This window comes from Rhipicephalus microplus, chromosome 10 (genome assembly GCF_043290135.1).
Source record: "Rhipicephalus microplus isolate Deutch F79 chromosome 10, USDA_Rmic, whole genome shotgun sequence".
In the NCBI taxonomy this organism is placed as follows: domain Eukaryota; kingdom Metazoa; phylum Arthropoda; class Arachnida; order Ixodida; family Ixodidae; genus Rhipicephalus; species Rhipicephalus microplus.
Window position 1 is genome coordinate 69,615,011 of NC_134709.1, and position 22,128 is coordinate 69,637,138.

Sequence of the window (22,128 nt, forward strand, 5' to 3'; positions counted from 1 at the left end):
CCGCAACCTGCGGGTGAAGAGCCTAGTACCTTAGCCACTAGACCACCGCGGTGGGGCATCTCAAGGAGCAGCGCTCTCAGCCACGTTAGGCCAGCTGGAAGAGCACCACTGAAAGAACACTACATTATTGGGCACTGTCCTGTACGTACTTCTAGTCGAGCCGCCATGAGGGCTTCTTATGGAAATAACATAGAGCACGACTCTTTCGATTGTCAATATTGTTTGGATGTGAAGAAGTAAGAGAGAATATATTTGTTTTCTAAGAACACTCTCATTTTATCGTTTTTCAGACTTATGAATACCTTTTGAAGACGAGTGAAACTCGTGATGTGCGACTTCCTGGCTTAGAACATCTCTCGGGCAAGCATTTATTCTTCATCGCCAACGGAATGGTAAAAAAGTGTTGCTCCTGTTCTAGATGCGTGTGTGTTTCTATTTATCTTCTCTTATAAAATTTACCAGCATTTTCGAAATATTTTACTACGTAATGAGAAAACATTAAAGGGAGGTTATCTGCCTGGTGTTGAAACATGATCAGTGAGGTTTCAGCCAGTGGCTTTAAAAAGCCATACGTATTTATAGCGCCAACAGATAGCGAAAATGGATCAGCGCATGCGTTGGCGGCACTCAATGAATCTTCGATCACCGCATGGTAATCGAAGACGACTTTTCTTGGCAGCGCTGTGAAAAGTACAAAGTCTAAATGCATGGCTGCGTGTCCCTTAAGAAATAGCACATAATTTTGTGATAGCTTTCTCGTTTTCTTGTTAATTTATACAGAGGTTTATTCATTATGAGAGTGAAACAGTCACAGGAAAATGTTGGTAAAACAACAATACTGTGTGCTTCACAAGATCTTCCTGCTCCCTCAGCTCTTTAGACAGCAACAGATTTTAGGCATGCCTGTTTGCCAAAGTAAGCATCACATCCCTGGTGTGACTGGTGGTTCGTGGTGTGCTGGAAGGCTCACTGTTTTAGATGTGCATTACTAGTGAACGGGTAATGTGGCATTAAAATGCGCATGGAGCAATCAAAATATCTGCCTCTGACTAAATATTTGGTTTAGTTTTTTAGACGAGGTAACGATGCGAGATTCCAAAAGTGATACTGGGCGGAAATCAGCTACAACCTGCCGTAGCACTACTAGAGTACCACGAATGTGCACGAATGTAGCGTTCGCCTCACTGCCAAAACGAGCTGCCCCCGAGTATAGTAGCAGCGCAGTACGCATTGCAGTCTCACCACGCCACGTTGCTTGTTGCTGAGTGAGCTAGTTACGCGAAAAAAACTGATATATCGTCCTTGCAACGGGGACGCAGCGAAGACACGAACTGACAGACACAGTGGCTAAATTTCAACTGTTTATTAACCAAAGCCATGCCGATTTATATATATGGCCAAACAAGGTAATCTTATCGCATTATGGCAAACCTGGTTGAACTTATAAATATTTATGAGCCACTAAACCATGACAGAGATTACGCCGAGAAATCCATAGACACGGGATGTAAAATCTTGCCAACACATAGAAAAGCATGTTCATTAAAGAATCCAAACTTGCAAAACGCAAAAGGGACAGCACACAACCTAAAGTTGGTACGTCTACACTACAGGCCATATTTTTAAAAAATCGCTTCTTTCATGCTTAAAATTAGTCACGGTACACTAATGCAGTGAATGCCTACAGTTTTTATTGAGAATGAGCAATCACAACTTAAATGCTGCTCTTTAGCTGGCGTGTGGTACACAACCATGACGCTTTCAATGGTCTGCTATGTTGCTGCTGACAACCAAGCGTTGCTGAATTTCACAGTCGTTAAATTAACGGGCCATTTGATTGGTGTACATCTCCGCAAATTATATGGAAATGTTGTATACAGCATGCTGCTGGCTGGTACATTCGATGTATTGCGTGGCATGCTTCTCTAATTATGGAGGCGGAAATGTTGTAGGCCCATGCGCTCAGATTTGGGTGCACGTTAATGAACCCCAGGTGGTCGAAATTTCCGGAGCCCTCCACTACGGCGTCCCTCATAATCATATGGTGGTTTTGGGACGTTAAACCCCACATATCTCGAATTATGTGGCTGGCTACTATGAGCCATAAAAAGGAAACTTGTGACCTGTTTTCAGGGAGCGGAAAACACCAATACGCAAACTGTGTTGGCCTGTGATCTTCTTTTTGTGCGAGGGCCACGTGACTCTGTTTCAGTGGCTCATGAATCGTTAGTTCGTTCACGGTTCTACTTATGTGATAAAGTGGCCTCCTTAGCAGCATATACAAATCAGCATGGTTTCTGTGCGTAAAGACTTAGAAGATGCGTCTCTCAGTTCATGTCTTCAATTCGTTTCTGTCATTTTAGCGTCATACCAATTCTTCTTCATTCAATATTACCGGTCAGCATATAAATCAAGCGTTTCATGCTTAGTCGTGGTTAAGAGTGCAGCTGTCATGGCGTTGCACTCTATAGGTAACGTAAAGTGAGTCGAAGCTGATGAAACCAATCGTATCTATCGTGTTGGCGTTTACAGGGAATCTAATATGATCTGGTGAAACCATAATTATTCCGTACTAAGCGTGGAAAAATTTGCAGAGCGTACGTGCCACAGGATTTTGGCGAGCCCTGCAACTCGGCAATGCTCCCCTCAAAATGAAGAAAGGGAACAAATGGGCGACAGGGAGCAACCAATATTTTTCGACTGAAGTAACCACCCTATTGCTTTAGCGCAGCTCAGTTTGAGCGTGAAAGAAAGGTACTATGCAGTCAAGAAGGGTAAAAACCAGACCACAGTGCGAGCGCTACATTGTGGTCTGTTTTCCCCCCTTCTTGATTGTATAGTATCTCTCTTTCACGCTCAAACTGAGCGGCGCTAAACCAATATCATTTCAGAAAGAGTTTTGAAAAGATTTGTGATTAACTCAGCGATAGATACGCGCCTCTTCGTTACAGCTTCGCTGATTAACCATCATGTGTGGAGTGCTCAAGGGAGTATTTGATAAATGTCTTGTAAAGGGTTCCTGGGTTAAGGCACGTGTAATGACGTAAAATGAAAAGGAAGTGCCAAGACCAATTCACTGTGATCAACAACCTCGTTTGCCTGAGTGCATTACATTTTTTTACCTGTTCTCATAATGCGAGAAACCCTTGTGAAGTGGTGTTCAAGATGAAGTGGTGACTGTTTTCAATGAAACTGCATCGGCTGTGGTAAGGAGACACCCTGTATACAAAACGTCATTTCACAACTCACATTTGCGCGAATAAAACGGTCACTAGCGAGCGTGAGCATGTCTTGAGCGAAGGCACTCAACCAAGGATAAAAGGTCCTCAGACAAACAAAAACTTTTGTGCAATTCAAGTACAAAGGCAAAGCCGAAATTTCTCCTTTTACTTCTCGGGGTACTTTCATTTATGGCGCTAACCACTCATCTGCTTAAATCAACCTAACTCATTGTGAGCAGGGTGCTGCAGGTGCATTTGTATGATGCGTTTTCAGAAGCATCACCTAATTTTACCGAACGTAAGGCGTTGATAGCTACTTTGTGTACCGATCACTCTTGCATAAAAACGTGGCTTGTGTCATTATTTATGCACTGCACCTGAATATTATCAAGTCACACGCTGGCCAGCTCTTTCGTGTTGACAGCACTGACAGCGCTTTCTCTGACAGGTGTGGTGTTCGAAATCTCGCAAGGAAGCCCTGAGGCAACAAATTCAGTACGACAGTCACAGCCCGAAGCAATACAGGTAATGGCGGGGAAACCTTGGCGCTGGAACTCCGGCTTTTAATGAGGCCGCCAGCCTTGGCAACTGTGTTAATTTTTATAGGTTTCAACAAAACAAAGGTAATTATTATTGCATTTATTTACGCATAAGGAACAGATAAGAAAAAGTAAACTACATGGTTGGAAAGCATGGACAGCTTTATGAGAGTGAAACCCAAGAGAATATATAATCATTATTATTATCATTATCATTATCATTATCATCTTTAATAATAATAATAATAATAATAATAATAATAATAATAATAATAATAATAATAATAATAATAATAATAATAATAATAATAATAATAATAATAATAATAATAATAATAATAATAATAATAGTAATAATGGTATCATTATTTATATACTCCAGGTACCATCAGCAATAGAAGAAACAATGTAAAGCTTAGTGATGAAATAAAGTGAACATGACATCAATGTTTAGGGCAATAAGTCCTAACGAAACACGACACACCAGAACACAAATAAGCTGGGTGGCTTAACTCTAAGACGAAGCGCATAATAAATGCCCTGAAACTAAGAGCGACAAGCAGTCAATAACTGTGATGTACTTACATGAATTCGATATTTTCAGAATGCAGAAATGTTTGCTACTTGGGGTGGGGGGACTTGACTGACAACATTAGCATGCCTCCACAATTCCTTTTTGATGACATATGCACACAGTGATTAAAATAGGTAAAAGTTTGGACAGATCTGCTGTAAGTATTTTATGCAGTTATTCAAGTGGCCGTGTAGTGTGTTCAAGACTCCTGAAAGGCTGAAAGGCTGTTCGAGATGTTCATTTTCATTGAAAAACATTTTGAAGTCTGAAATGATACATGCAACAAATTTCTACGAAAGAACACGGTAAGCGCGCTGAGAACGTAAACCGGATATCAAGAGTTCTCTACTTTGAATGTTCGTTTGTTACAGAACAACAGTTTTCTCAGAGTACCTTATGACGAACATTTTAGCTTCGAGTGTGTAATTGCTATATGTATTATTTGGAATGGTTATATGTGATACTATCTCTTGAGAGTTAACAGCACCTATAATACGGATATCGGTAGTGAGTTACTTATATTGGTCGTGATATCGAAGCCGTGCTATTATCTGAAGAAATTAGATCCTTCTGTCTGCAATGTACTGCATTAGATGGAAAGACACACAGACCAGAGCGCAGATCTAGGTCCTCAGAAAAGGTGCTCTTTGGGGAAATGCCACGGGCCACTTGGACGTAGGGGCGGGGAAACCTATAGCTTCCCTACTGCATTGTGGGCTCTCTGAACAACCCGTAGTTGAAGTAGGAACTCTGGCCTTCGTGAGGCAAAGTCCTGGACCTGTTTTATGAGCCGACTTCGGCCCGTAGCGAGCGCAGCACCAGAGGTTGTGATTTAATTACTAACCTCGCAGGAGTCGAGACAGGTAGACTGGCAAGTCTTTGAAGAGACGATGCCGAGGAAAAGTGTTTAGAAAAAATTGTCAACTATTCAGAGTACTTGGTACTCTTCTATGGGAGTGCACTAGGCCGTGCCCTTGTCCTCGCAGTCCACGAGGTCACGTATAGTTGAAGAATGAAAGGAAAAGTAGACTAGGATAAGGCCACGTCTGTGGCATTCAAAAAGTGACAGCCTGAGCTCTAGCCAACTTACTCTAGGAGGAACAGACCACCTACTTAGCTAGTGGTTTTTAATTATTCAACTGAAAACCATTGAAAAGCACAAGCTTTGAAGTTTGTTCTGACAAAGACAAAAACATATGATACGCACGCTGTCCAATATATCTTATTTACTCTTTGCATGAAATCATTGCCATCTTGAAGAAACTTCGTGGCCTGCTTGGCGTGAGATGGTATGCTAACCCCCGTATTCAGAAACGCCGCATGACTTGATCTTGACTTGCCACCGACTTCAATGCAGCACAAACGCGTTTCAAACGCTCTGTCTTTAGGCGGAGCCAAGGCAGCACAAACGCACAGACGCGTTGAGAACGCGCTGCATTGAAAGAGGTTTCAAGTAAAGTTCAAGTGAAGTAGCGTTTCTGAATACGATGGTTACTGTGCTTTATCAGCAGCTCCGTTGAACGTATAGTACGTCAAAAGTTCCACCATTGGTGGAGCTGAAGTGCCGTTAGACTCAGAAGTATTCATTCAAACTAACGTCATGTATGTTTAAATCCTGGCCTGTGGTAGAACTTCAGTTATGCTATTGTAATTGCCCAATTCAATACTTTTCAAGTACCTTTTAATTTTTTTTTCGCAGAGTCAACGTGCCCTTGCAAAACTTCTACGCCTTTTCAAGTGTGTTTAGGTGCAACAGATCGTCGCCAATGTATTATAAAAAAAAGTGTGTTCTCTGGTAAAAAAGCTGCGTGTGCCACGTTCGACAACGAACAATATTTCAACTAATTCCAAACTAGTCACAATAATCATTGCAATAAACGCATAGCATCATAAAATAATGTTATTGTACTGCTTATGCGTCTTTATGCTGTCATTCTAGAAAAGTGTTGTCCGAGTCCTCTGGAAGGGACCCCTGAAATAGCGAGCATTGACGTTGTTCTCTTGGGCAATGAATGCACGCCGATTTGTGTTTTTGTTTTTTTTCTGCTATGATAGTGGTGGCACTGGCCTGGAGGACAGCGTCGTCTTCATGAGTCCCAGAACCTTCTTATAGAGCAAGAACTAATTTATTTATTTATTTCTTTAGTTATTTATTCACAATACTGCTACTCTCCTTCAAGAGCGTGGCAGTTGGGTAATACAGTAATTTTTCACACACATAAAAAAAGATGTAGACGTAAAAACATGCAAGCATAATAACAGGACATGAGGATCATATGACCATGGAGCAGTACAGAAGTTAAACGTTTATTATGTTATTAATACACAATGTATGCAATAATCCCAAGATACAAAGCAAGTTATAGCCATTATACAGAGCTGAAACCATGCCGAAAGGCGATAGAAATAAAATACGTGATTAAAGAAAGGAACTTATGTTAGCATTGGTATCGTGAGGGAAAACATAAATGGAACAGTTGTGACAGAAAATAGCAAGCACTGAAAGCATACTTCAAAAATAGCTATACTACTGTGAAAGGAACATTGAAAAAGGCATTGCTTTAACTAATGAACAGCAGATCTGGACTGGTGCGCCTGCATGCGTATAAACTGTTATGCGCGCCCAGTTTTTTCTATGTGTGCAATAAATTCTGATAGCGATTGGGAGTTTGTGATAGTGGCATCAAGTTGGTTCCATTCCGCTATCGCGCGCGGGAAGAATGAGTACTTAAACGTGTCGTTCCTACATGCGTATTCTGACAACGTGCGTGCATGTTTATTGCTAGTTTGCTGAGCCTGTGAAAATGAAAGGTATTTGGATAAATCTATCTTGTAGTTATTTTTTACTAGCTGGAAAAAGAATTTTAAGCGAGCGTGTTTCGCTCTTGTGGACAGCGTTTGTGAACCTGACTGAGTTAAAAGATGTGTTGGGGAATCTGTGCATCTATATTTGTTGTAAATAAATCTTACAGCTTTCCTTTGTATTGCTTCTAGTTTGGTTATATTAGTCAGCGAATACAGAAACCAGACAGTGTTTGCATATTCTAAAACTGGTCTTACGAATGATGTGTTAGCTAGCAGCTTCGTTGGCGTTGTTGAGAGCGCTAGAGTTCGTTTTAAGAAGAATAGTTTGCGTAGCGCCTTCGAAGTTATATTAGCGATGTGTTTGTCCTATTTGAGATCAGAAGTCAGTGTAACTCCTAGATATTTATGTTCCTCAGCTTTATTAAGAAGTGTGTTAATAATGGTGTATGGGAAGTTGGATGGTTTTGTTTTTCTGCTTAGGGTCATTATTCCTGATTTTTGTGTGTTTATTTTCATTTGCCATTTAGAGCACCAATTAGCCACGACAGCTTGAAAATAATTAAGCATAATGTGATCGTTGTAATGATTAATTTCTCTATAGATCACACAGTCGTCCGCAAATAGCTTGATGTTGCAAGTGATGTTAGCAGTGATATCACTAATATAGAGCAAGAAAAGCAATGGCCCAAGTACCGAGCCTTGGGGAACGCCGGATGTTACTGCTACTGTGTTAGAAGACATCTGTTCATAGAGTACAAATTGTGACCTGTTAAATAAGAAAGCTTTTATCCAAGCGGAAAGTTCTGCTATTCCGAAAACATTTTCTACTTTAGCTATTAGTTTGCTGTGGCCTACACAGTCAAAAGCCTTAGATAGGTCAAGTAGAATTAAGTCAGTTTGACCACGAGTATTAATTGTAATGGCAAGGTCGTGAACTAGTTCAGTAAGTTGAGTTACCGCCGATAAATCACTTCGAAAACCATGTTGGTTAAAGGAAAAAAAATTATCTGCTCTAGAAATGCTGTCATGTGTTTTAAGATTATGTGTTCGAGTAGTTTACATGATGTGCTGGTCAATAAAATAGGTATGAAATTAAAAAAAATAAAAAGAATAGTGTCATTGTACGATGGAGATTAGAAATTACGAACTGAAATGGGTGCAGTCCAGGTTTCTGCAACTACCAGGGTGGGCTTCTCACTGGCTAAGAGGCGAGCTCCCAGCTAAGGTACATAACGTTGTGCATACAATCGGATGGACACAGGAAGTAAAGAAATGCAAACGGAAAGAGCTATAGGTTGATGGCCGAAGAACGGCACTTCTTTTTCTGTAAGCATTTTCTTTACCAGATAAATAGAAACTGAAGAATCATGAAGGAAATGTTAGTTTGGCTTGTAGCACGGGTTTCAACTCGAGGTGTCAGGTGACAACTATATATAGTACCTGCCTTGGCCACATATGAACAAAAAAGGGTGTAAAGCCTCTGTGTTTTCACACGTTCCGTTGCCGGATGTGAATGTGAAATTGAAGCTACTTTTTGTGTCAATACAGTGATAGTTACCTAAATATACACAAAAGCGAACTTTGCCGCTAGTGTCTATGGGACCTGCCACACACGGTGGATCAGTGAGCATGGAAATGATGGGTAATCGCAGATTTGTCTAACGTTCGTACTTCTGGCTCGGTGTGTGATCCTGTGGCTTGCTGTTTTTTGAACGAAGAAAAAATTGGCAAATGTTCAGTAAGTGCGCTTCATTACCTCAATATTTTATACGTAGTATTTAAAATCAGGTCACGAAGTTCAAAACAGTCTGTTCTTTCCTTCGAAACTAAAACGAAACACAGCAATAAACAAAGCCACAAGTGTGATTCGCCGCCCGCACGTACGAAGACCAGGCGAATTCTTGTACTACCTACCATTCCCTTGGTCGCTGAACGATCACAGTGCCAGTGTCCCCTCCAGTTAATTTTGAGAAACTCTGTGGACACAGTAACTCGCAGAAGGCAGACACCCCACACACCTATACCATATTCATTACAGGGAAGAGGGGGAGTTAACCGATTAAGGGCACTATACTCACGTATTTTGAACGCGGCATAAAAATTTTCAACATAGAGACTGGTACGCGCAATTTATTAAGATAACCACGACACGTCGTAACAAATCTGGTCTAACTAGAATTTTAGCACTGACCTCGAGTTTGAAAGCTGAGATCACGCGGTTATGACCCAAACGGAGGACGGCGAAAACGAGGTACGCTCATTACTTAGTCCTTATCTTAACAACTTTCAATGCGTGAGTAGCATACCTGTGCTCATTTGTGCTTTTACAATCAGTGTTTTGAAGTGAAATGTTACGACCGTGCAGGTTTTTGACGATTGTAGCAGTCGAGGACCACACGTGTTACATTCTAAGAGCTGTTTTTTAAAGACAATACTTTCTAGGGGATCTTCGACAGAAAAAGTTTGGTCTGTCCGTCTGTGTCTGTCTGTCTGTCTGTCTGTCTGTCTGTCTGTCTGTCTGTCTGTCTGTCTGTCTGTCTGTCTGTACATTCGTCTATTTGTCTGCCCTAACGATACCTCAAACGGCACTAAACTTCTGACCCCACCCGCAGCACCCACCAATATTGCTCATGATACAGCGTTCATAGTTGCGCGATTGTCAATTAAAAAACAATCATTGCGCATATCTGAGAAACCATGATGTTTTGTATGTGTGCATTTATACTATAGACGGCACACACAAGTAACTCTAAGGGCCATAGCGTTTATCACGCTGCGCTGAGAGTGCAACGCGATGCTCAAAGAGGTAAGTGTTTGGAACGCTTTGCTAAGACGACACGGTGGTGGCACATGCCCATAGCTTTGCGTTCTACACCTTATCACCTCCTAGACAGGCACGCATCTTTCTCGACGGGCGCGCAAACCTTCGTTTTCGAAGATAACTACGAGATGGCGCTCGAGTCTAACGTGCCTCGATGCGCTCGTTTGCCTCCGCTACACGCTCGAGGCACTCTAGCACAGCGCCTATACAACACCATTCACCGATTTTCTTGCGCGCAACATCAAATAAACGTTTTGTTCACTCTCTTGAAACGCAAGACTAACGTCTTTCGTCGACATTTGCAGTGTAACATGCAGATTCGGTGCCAACGTTTTTTTTTCATCATTTACCGCCGTAAACCCGGGGACAGGTTATTACGAGAAGCGCGCCATAGCTCGAATTTTGAATTTCGGATCCGCAACGACGCTTGTATTCTTTCGGACTCGACCAAAAGGGGTAGAAAGGAGAGTGTGACGTAGAAGTGAGGCTACGCTGCATATAATGGAGAACCTCACGCACGCTTACGGTCGCAAGTAGTAATAAAAAATGAGCTGGAACGGTCCAAGCGTGAAGCCAAGAAGGATTGCGTGAAGCCGTACTCACCAAAGGTCAAAGGTTGGCGGCTACAGCTGCTATCCTACTAGAGGTGTGATAAACTGTCGGAGTCTGGCGATTGAAACGAAGCGTTTCTCTCGCGCACCCAAGGAGTTTATTGTGACAACATTTTCGGGTGAAATAGTGCACGGAGTGCCTCTTTGTGTTAATAGTTACCCTTAGTAAGTCGGTAATTCTAGTTTGCTGAATATTTTAGAACTGATGCTATACTAGGAACATGAAAAAGAAGGGGGGGGGGGAAGATACAGACAAGTGCCGAATGCACCCGTCTGTTCCTTTTCTCCCCTTTTTTTTCATGTTCCTAGTATTGCGCCACTTACCAAATGTTCAGCGAAATAAAGCACGAAAACGCTGAAAAGCAAATTGCTCTGTAATTATATGCAAATTTTATTAGAGAGTAAGTCAACGATATTCGTCTCTAGGTATAATTTCGTCGGGAACAGCTGTCTTTTAGATTACGGTTTGCGTAGCGTCAACACTGACAGATGAAAGCCATTTGTTTTTTAAGAGGGCACCACCAGAAAAAAACTGGCAGATCCCACATACAGTGGGAATCTATGATATGCGAAGCACGAATGAGAAATGTTGATAAGTTGTTTAAATCAGCACAACGCTACAAGGTGGAGGTAAATAATGTCAAACATGACTTTTGTGTCATGATTATCATGTTTGGATGTGTCGTTTACCTTTGACATCTGTTCACGCCACGTAATACCAAATTTAGTATATGCGGAGCTAGCGAAACGGCCGCGAGCACGCTATGAGCGTGGTATGTTGTCATGTTCTTACATGACACGCGTGTTAGGATTATCATGTTTGCACTAGTCATGTGATTCATCATCCATTGGCGTCACGTAACACTAAACTTGGTATATGTGGAACTAGCAAAACGGCCGCGAGCGCATCATACTCAAATGTAGCGTTGACGTGCGCGCACGCTGAGAACAGCGACGCTACGTTAGCAAAGCGTGAGCATTCTATTGTCTGACGCCAGGAGCGACCAGCGTTCGTCGGAACGACATGCTGCAAATGCGACATGCTGCATTTCGCGCCGATGCGTTACCCAGACACACTGCGTCTCCCTCTTTTCGTGACGGAGGGATTCTGGACGCGCTGAAAGCCGCATCTGTCAAAGCAACACAGCGCGGCGCGCCTGCGAGTATTTGGCAGGACCGGCGCCTGGCGTGGCAACGCCGGCGTGACGTGCCGCTGAGCACGCACACCGCGTCACGTCGAAATATATATGCGCCTTGACTGTGGCATAGAGTCATGTTCTCACATGACACGCATCCAATGATTATCATGTTTGCACCAGTCACGTACCTTCGTCATCCATTGTCGTCACGTAGTGCCAAATTTGCCACATAGGAAGCTAGCGAAACGGCTGTGTTGTTACATGACATGTTGTTCACATGTCGTTACATGACATGCATGTGGTGATTATCATGTTTGGATGTTTAATTTACCAATGTCATCCGTTCGCGTCACGTAATAACGAGTTTGGTACATGTGAAGCTAGTGAAATGGCCACGAGCGCATCATAAGCGTAACATGTAGTCATGTTGTTACATGATGCGCATCTCATGTTTATAATGTTTGCACCAGCATCACACCTCCGTCACCCATTCTCGGCCCGTAATACCAAATTTCGTATAAGTAAAGCTAGCGAAACGGCCTAGCATGGCGTGCAGTCATGTTGTTACTTGACATGCATGTCATGATTTTCATGTTAGTGTCTCTCGCTTGTGTTCGCCATGCAATCATGCCATACCATACCAGTTTGCATCATGCCATGTCAACGAAACCACCGCAAGGGCTGCGGGACCGTGAAATGTGAATTCTGACATTCATGACATACGTATCAGGATTTTCATGTTTTGACTAGTCAAATATGTTCTTCATACGGTAATGTTATGCCATACAATGTTTGGTATCGATATCATTATCGAAATGGTCAGGAGAGTTGAAAGGCGTAGGTGGCTAGATATATAGATAGATAGATAGATAGATAGATAGATAGATAGATGGATAGATGGATAGATAGAGGATAGATAGATAGACGGATAGATGGATAGATGGATAGATAGAGGATAGAGAGATAGACGGATAGATGGATAGATGGATAGATAGAGGATAGAGAGATAGACGGATAGATAGATAGATAAATAAACGGATAGATAGATAGATAGATAGATAGATAGATAGATAGATAGATAGATAGATAGATAGATAGATAGATAGATAGATAGATACGCTCAAAGTCGCCGAAGTTTGCTAAGAAATGCTTCGCACTTAAAAGAGAACCTCGACTCAGCGCATACACACTGACGTGCAAGCGCGTTCGGGCCAGCGAAAGTGACTGTGTAAGATGGTGGGGCCTCTCCCCTTACATTCTACCAGCAAAAACGTGATGGCGTCAGACAATGAGATCCTGACGACGCGCGATGAACGCACGTGCTCCGCCATGGCGTGCTCCAACAACGATTTGGCATGAGTAACAGCAGCAGAAACTACAGAGAATTCATGGTGTGCTATACTGCAAGGACGCGTTCACATTGGGCCAAAAGCCCGCGATCAACGGAACTTTGAGCCATGCGCGGCTTCGCGTGCTACTTCGCATGGTTCCCTGTAGTGGAAGATGGAGTAATTTTTGAGGGGCTGGCTCATCAGGTATTTGTACTTGGGCGAAATCTGAAGCCGTAACTTTAGTTCAAGAAGCGACTGCTAGAGGCGCAGCTGTTACTGCGTTTTCAAGAATGCTCGCTAGAATGCTCGTAACATATAGCGCCCCTTTCGTTTGTCTTCGCCGGACACCGTACGCATGGACGGATGATATAAGAGGTGATGCGAAGTGGTATTAAGGTCACGTATATAGTGCATGTAAACATAAGTGAAAAAAAATCACAGCATGTCCACGGAGTGAAGAATGATAAGAATAATGATAAATGGGACGCAGCGCCGGAGGGTTTCATCGCTAAACGGTGAACCATCGGCGAACATCACCCACTACATTATCAAAGACGTGACAAACACTGTCTATATTTATACACGAAATTTTATCACTGGTAAGTGGTAGCTATATATACGTCACTTTCGCTCCCCTTCATTATAACGGCTTTATGGTCGCTGAAGTGATAAACGGGCGATAGGGCGTAGCGGGATGTTTGCGAGGACGAAGTAATGCAAAGTTTGCAAAGGTGAAACTATAGGTGGTCACGTAGAAACAAGGGATGGACACAGTGCAAAAACCTGTGATCTTTAACGCGCACCTGGATACAAGTACATGACCATCTTGCATCTTGTATTGGATATATTTATCAACAGTTTTGGCTTTATGGTCACTGAAGTGGTGTATCGGTGATGGGATGTAGTGGGAAGTTTGCAGGGTGGTTACATACACCAACGGAGGAAGGACAGACCCACACCTTAAGGAGCTTCACCCCTGCCCGCCGCGGTGATCGAGTGGCTAAGGCACTCGCCTGTTGACCCACAAGTCGCGGGATCGAATGCCGGCTGCGGCGGCTGCATTTCCGATGGAGGCGGAAATTTTGTAGGCTGGTGTGCTCAGACTCGGGTGCACGTTAAAGAACCTCTGGTGGTCGAAATTTCCGGAGCCCTCTACTATGGCGTCTTTCATAATCATATAGTGGTTTAGGGACGTAAAATCCCACATATCAATAAATCAAGCAGGAGCTTCGCCCCTAAAAGGTTATGTATATCTGTATAACTGCGTGGTCACGTCTTTGCATGACTTTAAAAGAATTTGGGCAGATATAGAGAAAGCTATATTTTAAAAAAAGTCAGTCAATTATGTCAAGCATGGCCCGTCGTCACTAGCCGCGGGCCTGAATCTGTTAGAAAAGCAGCCTTGACTGATTGTGTCGCTCTGGACGCTCGGGTCTGGGCTGCAGAGGAGAGCCTCCCAGGATCCTACAGCTTATTAACAGGTTTGTGCTTATTTTCTCCGAGCAAGCTCCTCAAACAACATTCAATTTGTGGATATGGCATGATTTTATTCCTCCTCGCCATGACCGAATATAGAGGTTAAAATACTTCGCAGCAAGTGTGTTTAAAAAAAGTGAGCATCGATTGAGAGTGCGAGATACTCTGCTATGGGAGAGCAGAAAGCCGTCGCGTGGGCCTCCCTTGATGAGGCCCTGTGATTAGAAAAAGTGGGCAACGATTAAGAGTACTAAGTAATCTACTATGTGTAAGCAGACAGCCTTCTCACACCACTCACGTGTGTTAAGAAAAAGTTGTTAACAATATAGACCACGAGGTGCGCTACCATGGGAGAGCATAAAGCCATCCCGTGGGCCTCACAATCGAGTAAGGCCGTGGGGTCGAAACTTTCGCCTTGAAGTTACGTCTCACTCCATGCGTTAAAAAAAACCTGTTGAACGATTTAGAGCACATGATACTCTGCTATGGGAGTACTTAACGCCATCCCTTCCAAGAAATATGTGTGTTCAGAAAAAGTGGTTAATGATTTAGAGTACTAGGTACTCTACTAAGGGAAAGCATAAAGCCGTCCCGTAAGCATACCCTAGCAAAGTAGATGTTTTTTGTGTGTTCAGAAAAAGTGGGTGTAACGATTTAGAGTACTAGGTACTTTACGTTTCCATGGCTGAAGAAGCAAAAATCGGTTATGAAACGGGAATGTCCTGGTTTAAGAGAATTTTATTGGCGGATATATCTTACATAGCTTATGTGCCCACAGAAAAATGGACAATGGTGATCAATGCGTATGTACAATGCAAGCTGTTATATACAGCGAAAACAACTTATTGGCGTATGCAGTGATGTACAATGCAAAAATTGTACAACAAAGACAGGGCATTTATGACCATCCAAATTACTACACTTAAATAAACAGTGAGGCTATATGAACAATAAGGGCGGAGGTGTCATTCACAGTGTAGGGTGATGTTTTTGCATTCGCCAGTGAGGACAGTTTGCTCTCGCGCTCAAGAACAATATAACACAAAAAAGACATGTTTCTAAAGAGAAAAGGAAAATACACACTGTAATGTCACAGTGGTACAAGCTCTAGCCCACCTCTTCATTAGGAGACGAAAGGCATTGATACTCTGTTGTTCTTTACAATGATTTTTTTACAATAATCTTTACAGTCTCAGCATGAATATTTCTGCACTGAGATGCATAAGTGTTACGTTTCTTAGCCGAAGCAAAAGAGTGGGGTTAGAAAAAGGGGGTAACGACTTTGAGCACAAAGTACTCTACTATGGGAGAGCATAGAGCCATCCCGTGCGCCGCATGATTAGCAGCGTTATATTATTTGAGCTCTAACGGGGATGTCAAAAGAGTCATTGGCAGAAGAGGTAATTCAAATATTGAAGCCGCCGTAACAGATGAAGAGAACGAGGCCGTCATCATCAGAAACCTCCGTTTGAGCTCAGTGTGCTTGCGAAATACATACCTAATATCTTGTAAAATTCTACGCATATACTTATAGGATGATGTGGAAAACTACGTAAATTATAGAAAGAGTATGTTCTTTATTTTTCGATGTTACTCGATAAGTGCAAAATGCGGATTACTGCAACGTAATCGATAAAGTTGGAAGTGGCTTGTGTCGGTTAAGCTTTCGCATATGACTGCGTTTTGTGTAATGCGTAGCATGTTTGAAGGTCAGCTGACACCAAAATGCGAAGCGTCTTATAGTCGACCTCAATCCGGTTTGTGGTGTGACCACCCTTACAGTGAATGTGCAATCTACTCCTTTCTCTTTTACGATCCTTGCCATCGGTCGCCTTGCAATTCAGACGCAAGCGGCGTGTAAGCCTACGCTCTCTTTGCCTCTCTTTTTACTAGGCATCCCTCCCCACAAGATTAGAATGCTTTCACAACAAACCTGTGCAGGGCGAGGCCTCGCCTGAATGGCATATGCACTATTTTATTATAGGGGCGCCGCTCTTTATAGCGGCACCCGTTCGTCCCTAGTAGACATTGTAGTGTGTAACAAGTATAACATTTTGACCTCCAAGGTGGTGCCGGGTAAAGATCTCTTCTGTGCATTGTTGAACAATAAAAGGTAGTGCTCAATGTACATGCCAGTGGCTGCTAAGGGGGAATAAGAGACAGGAGCATTCGGCTTTTAGTTAACGCGCACGCTGCGATCCCCATTAGCAGCCATTGGCATGTACATAGAGCACTATCTGATAAGAAAGGGTTGCAACGTTATACTCGCTTGGTGTAACGTCCTTAGTTTTAGACAGGTTTAGCGAGCGTTGAGCCGCAGTGCTATAAATACAATGAACTGGTATATACCACGAACTCGAGGTGGTTAAAGGTGGGAAGGAGATACGAAGCGCAAGCCATAAGAAAGTAAAAGCCGAATTCTCCTGTCTCTCATTTCCCATTAGCAGCCATTGGCATGTACATTGAGCATTATCTGACAGGAAAAGGTTGCTACATTATACTCGCTGGGCGTCACCTCCTTGGTTTTGGAAAGGTTTAGCGAGCGTTGGGCCGCAGTGCCATGAATACAGTGAACTAGTATATCCCGTGAACTCGAGGTGGTTAAAGGTAGGAAGTAGACCCGAAGCTCAAGCCGTAAGGAAGTGTGCGTGTGCCACCTCTCGTTAAGTCCTCGGAATGTCCGCTGCATGGTGGTGCTTCTGTATGGGGAATATATGATAAAAAGATTCGAGATGGTGGTACTTGGAGTGTTGAATAGATGGACGAACAGTCACATAGACAGATGCATAGATGGACGCATAAACGGACGCAGGGGCGGATGCATGGACGAACGTTGGGACGAACGCACGAACAGACGCACGCACGGATGGGCGGATGGACGGTCACACAAACGGACGCATGGACGAACGGCAGCAAGAACAAAGGGACGGACGAATGCTTCGCCCCACTCTCCATCGTTCACTCCGTGGATATGCTGCCTTTTTTCCCTCTTTGAGTAGCGGCGTGGTGGTCACCTGTTTCATTTCCTTATTAATTGCGAAGCATTTCTTAGCGAACTTCGGTGACTTTGAGCGTATCCATCCATCCATCCATCCATCCATCCATCCATCCATCCATCCATCCATCCATCCGTCCGTCCGTCCGTCCGTCCGTCCGTCCGTCCGTCCGTCCGTCCGTCCGTCCGTCCGTCCGTCCGTCCGTCCGTCCGTCCGTCTGTCTGTCTGTCTGTCTGTCTGTCTGTCTGTCTGTCTGTCTAGCCACCAACAACTTTTAGCTCTCCTGGCTGGTTCGATAATGGTATCAATACCAAATAGGTATGGCATAACATGATTGTATGAAGAAGATGCTTGATTAGTCATAACATGAAAATCATGACATGTATGTCATGAATGTCATGATTTACATTTCAAGGTCCTGCAGCTCTTGCAGTGGTTTCGTTCACGTGAGATGTTGCAAAACTGGTATGGTATGACATGATTGCATGGCAAACAGGCGACTGACCCTAACATGAAAATCATGACATGCGTGTCATGTAACATCAGGATTACATGCCACGCTCATGATGCGCTCGTGACCGTTTAGCTAGCGTCAATTATATCTAATTTGGTATTACGGTACGTGAATGAATGACGAAGGTATGTGACTGGTGCAAACATGATAATCATGAAATGCGTGTCTTGTAACAACATGACTACATGCTACGCTCATGATGCACTCACGGCCGTTTCGTTAGCTTCACATGTAAGAAACTCGGTACTACGCGACGCGAACGGACAACGTAGGTAAATGACGCATCCAAACATGACAATCACGACGTGCGTGTAAAGTAACACCATGGCTACATGCCACACTCATGATGCGCTCCTGGCCATTTTGCTAGCTTCACATATGACAAACTTGGTATTACGTGACGCCAATGGAAGACGAAGCTATGCGACTGGTGCAAACATAATAATCATGAGATGCGTGTCACGTGAGAACATGACTCCATACATTTCGACAATACATTTCGACATGACGTGGTGCGCGTGCTCGCCGGCGTTCATTTCGTCGCGTCACGCCTGCGTTATCGCCAGGCGCTGACAAGCCGCGCCGATGGACGCTGGTCGCGCCTGGCATCAGACTATGAAGGGATCGCGTTTCGCTAACGCAGTGTCACCGCATGTGCCCAGCGCGCGCATGCGTCAACGCTACATAGGAGTTTATTGAGCCCTCATGATGCACTTGCGGCTGTTTTGCTAGCTCCACATATACCAAATTTTGTGTTACGGGACGTGAATAGATGACGAAGGTAACGACACATCCAAACATGATAAACGTAACACAGAAGTCATGCGCGGCATCATTTACCTCCACCTCATAACGTTGGGCTAATTTTAAAATGACATATCAACCTTCCTCATTCGTGCTTCGCATATCATTGATTCCCACTGTACGTGGAATCTGTCAACTTTTTCATCCACTCTATCTCTCTGTCGGTTTGGTGGCGCAAGCGCCGTTCAATCGCGGCGTGCGTGTGGTGCGTGCGGCGTGTTTCGTCTGCTCAAGTTGCCTTGCCTTGTGTCAGACATGCATTGTCTTGTGTCCGGAGGTGCGATGCAACGACGCACGAGTCTTCTGATAAACACAATGTGATAGAAAAGTGCCTTCAATGGTTACATCATCATGAAGACGGCTACTCCCACGTTTACCTGGAGTCAGATGATCAGCCTAAACAGCTTAAGCGGACACCAAAGAGCAGCATTGACTTGGTTTATATTTACAAACTGCACTCTTAAAATTGTAATGCCTTATGTTTCACTGTCATGAGTTCACTGTTAGCGGAGAAAATCAACCTTGAAATCTCATGTCTTAAATATTTCACGCCAAATCTTGGTGCGTGACGTATAAAGTTTAAAAATGTATATTAGGTATTTTTGGGACATATGCCTAATGAAATTTTTCGAACTATCGCATTATAGACAGTTTCCGAACGTCCTATGTCACGGTGTTTGTTCCGGCAATTTCGAGGTGGTGTCGGCACCCTCATCTTCTTTTACCGAATTCGCTCGCTTAATGTTTGCGTCGTGTTTCGTCGTTTTTGTGTCGTATTTGCGTCGTTTTTTTATTTGCGTCGTGGTTTCGAAGGCTGAATCACATTTGCATGACTGAAATAGAAAGGCAAGATAAGACGACTCCATTAAATTAACTCCAGTGCTCGCTGGTGCACGTGTTAACACATCGACCAGCGTAGCCGACGTGGACGAAAAAAAAAGAGATGGAGAAATTTGTGTTTACCTGCAACACAACAACTGACAAAACAACTGATAGACCCTGATCGAATTTTCGTTGGGTTACAACAGACTAATGACGATATGTGGGGTTCAACGTCCCAAAACCACCATATGATAATGAAAGACGCCGTTGTGGAGGGCTACGGAAATTTTGACCACCTGGGGTTCTTTAACGTGCGCCCAAATCTGAGCACACGCGCCTACAGCATTTTCGCCTCCATCGGAAATGCAGCCGCCGCAGGCGGGTTACAAACCCGTGACCTGTGGGTCAGCAGCCGAGTACCTTAGCCACTAGACCACCGTGGCGGGGCGGGTTACAGCAGACTAGAGAACTAATAATATCTGGAATTCCAGTGTCTCAAATCATACTTGAGGGCTCCGGACCATCTTGTGTTCTTTCACGTGCACCAACATCGCACAGTATACGAGCTTCTACAATATCGCCTCCACCGAAATGTGACTGCCACGACAGGGATCGAACCCATGACCTTTGGGCCAGCGGCTGAGCACCGTTGCCACTGTTGCACCGCAGTAGACCTCACTGCCGACCCTTGTGATCTTTTGTGCACAAGGAAACAAATGCGACTTATCGCATTTGTGGTGCACACACCCCTCCCCCCACTTCATTATAGGCGGGTGAAGTACGTCGGTATTTATCTTTCTTTGCCATGTGAACCAATTTTCGCAAACCAATGCACCAATATGCAGGATCCCGGCCCCTTTGATGCGATTGGTTTTCAGGACGCTGAAAACTACTACTCATCTCGTGTGAGCAAGTTTTCTTTTTTTTCCGATGCCATGCGTAGCATGACATCACATTTCCTCAATTAACAATATTTGAATAATGCACCAACGCAAGATTAAAACTCCGCTTTCAGTGAACCCACTGTGAAACTTTGAAGCATGTACCAAGAAAGTGCGAATTATCAGAGCAAAGAAGCTCACAAATGAATTCTAGTCCCGTCCCTTTCTGTTTAAACGTGTTTAGAATGTGCTCACTTCTTTTTAAAGCACGTTACTTGTGAAATGAAATTATATGTGTACTTGATTACTGTAAAACTTCTCTGCAGTTTGGCTACACCCCATCACGGACAATTATTTATTTTTCAACTTAGTAAGAAGTAATCATTGAGTAATTATGAATTCAATGTTTCAGCTTCCATTGCTCAAGATGGCACGTTTTGAGTGCATGTATTAACACGTCATCATTTATGATTCGCATGCCGCTTATCTGCTACATCCTCTATACGTCCGCTTGGTTATAGTGACACTGACTGCATCATTCCTTTCGTATTTCATGCGTAGATATACATGCAGGTATGTTCCGACATGTATAGTATTTTGGATGCAATAAAAGTCAACATGTGGGGATGCCTTTCCATTTGGTGCTCCCCTGGCGCCAAGCAGCGGCGGGCGACGGAAAACAGCCAGCGTGCTTGACAGGTTTCGACGTACACACTTCTCCCATAGTGCTTCGCGCACCCGCAGGGGGCTCTGGGATTGCTGAAAAAAGGTTTACTAGCTTGCATGCACGCATATAATTGTGATTGAAACCAAAAATTAACAGTTAAGTTCCACTAACGTTTATCAGAGAGAGAAATACTATAAGATAGGTCGGGAGGTGAACTAGACTAAGTCCAGTTTGCAACCCTGCACGGGGGGGGGGGGGGAGGGGAATGAGGAAGTAAAGGAAAGAGAGGAAGAGGAGGAGATACACATTCTAAGTATCACACACACGGCACGCACAGTACAGGTTTCGCAGGTGGTCGCATAGCGCTGTTGCCCTCAAGAATTGTATAAAGGCTCGTGTGGCTTTCTGGGCTGATGTACTTGAAGGCCACGAACCCAAGAAATTCTCCACAGTAAAGGGTTGATACTCCCATATCAATAAGGCAGACTGGAGAGTCCGGCGATCTTCTTGAAATCTCTACAAAAGCACGAACAGGGTCGAAGGTTCCTACGCATTGAGAGTTATCACAGTTGGGTGAGTCAGCCATACTAACGCGATAAGTGAATGAATTGGTAAATGCAAGACCAACCGACAACCGACACAGTATTTTAGCGCCCCGTGCCGTCATTTATCACGATTTCTGAAGTTCGGGTCATGTCCTGGTAACTCTACTCAAATCGAAACGAAATCGGTGCTAGGAAAACTGTGAACACATAATCAGAACAATAATAACTGCATCTTCAAAAATGTAATATCGTATCTCTGCTGTTGCACTATCAGAAACTGAAGAAAACATCGTTCTGTCAGCTTCAGTGCCTAATTGAAATTACTACTGTGTTTTTGAATGCTAAATGAAAGCGCCTATAGCGACATATTAAGGAGCAATCG

General features: G+C 43.6%; 1 protein-coding gene across 1 annotated transcript in view; it reads left to right on the top strand.

The window, feature by feature from the left end:
- LOC119181618 (neprilysin-1) overlaps positions 1–6,232 on the top strand; it is a 98,581-nt gene extending 92,349 nt beyond the window's left edge. The window contains exons 19-21 of the mRNA XM_075875794.1: positions 291–392; positions 3,670–3,746; positions 6,034–6,232. Coding sequence (XP_075731909.1) covers positions 291–392; positions 3,670–3,746; positions 6,034–6,133 — 279 coding nt within the window. The 3' untranslated portion in view covers positions 6,134–6,232. The remainder of the gene's footprint in view (positions 1–290; positions 393–3,669; positions 3,747–6,033) is intronic.
- The last annotated feature ends 15,896 nt before the right edge of the window (positions 6,233–22,128 follow it).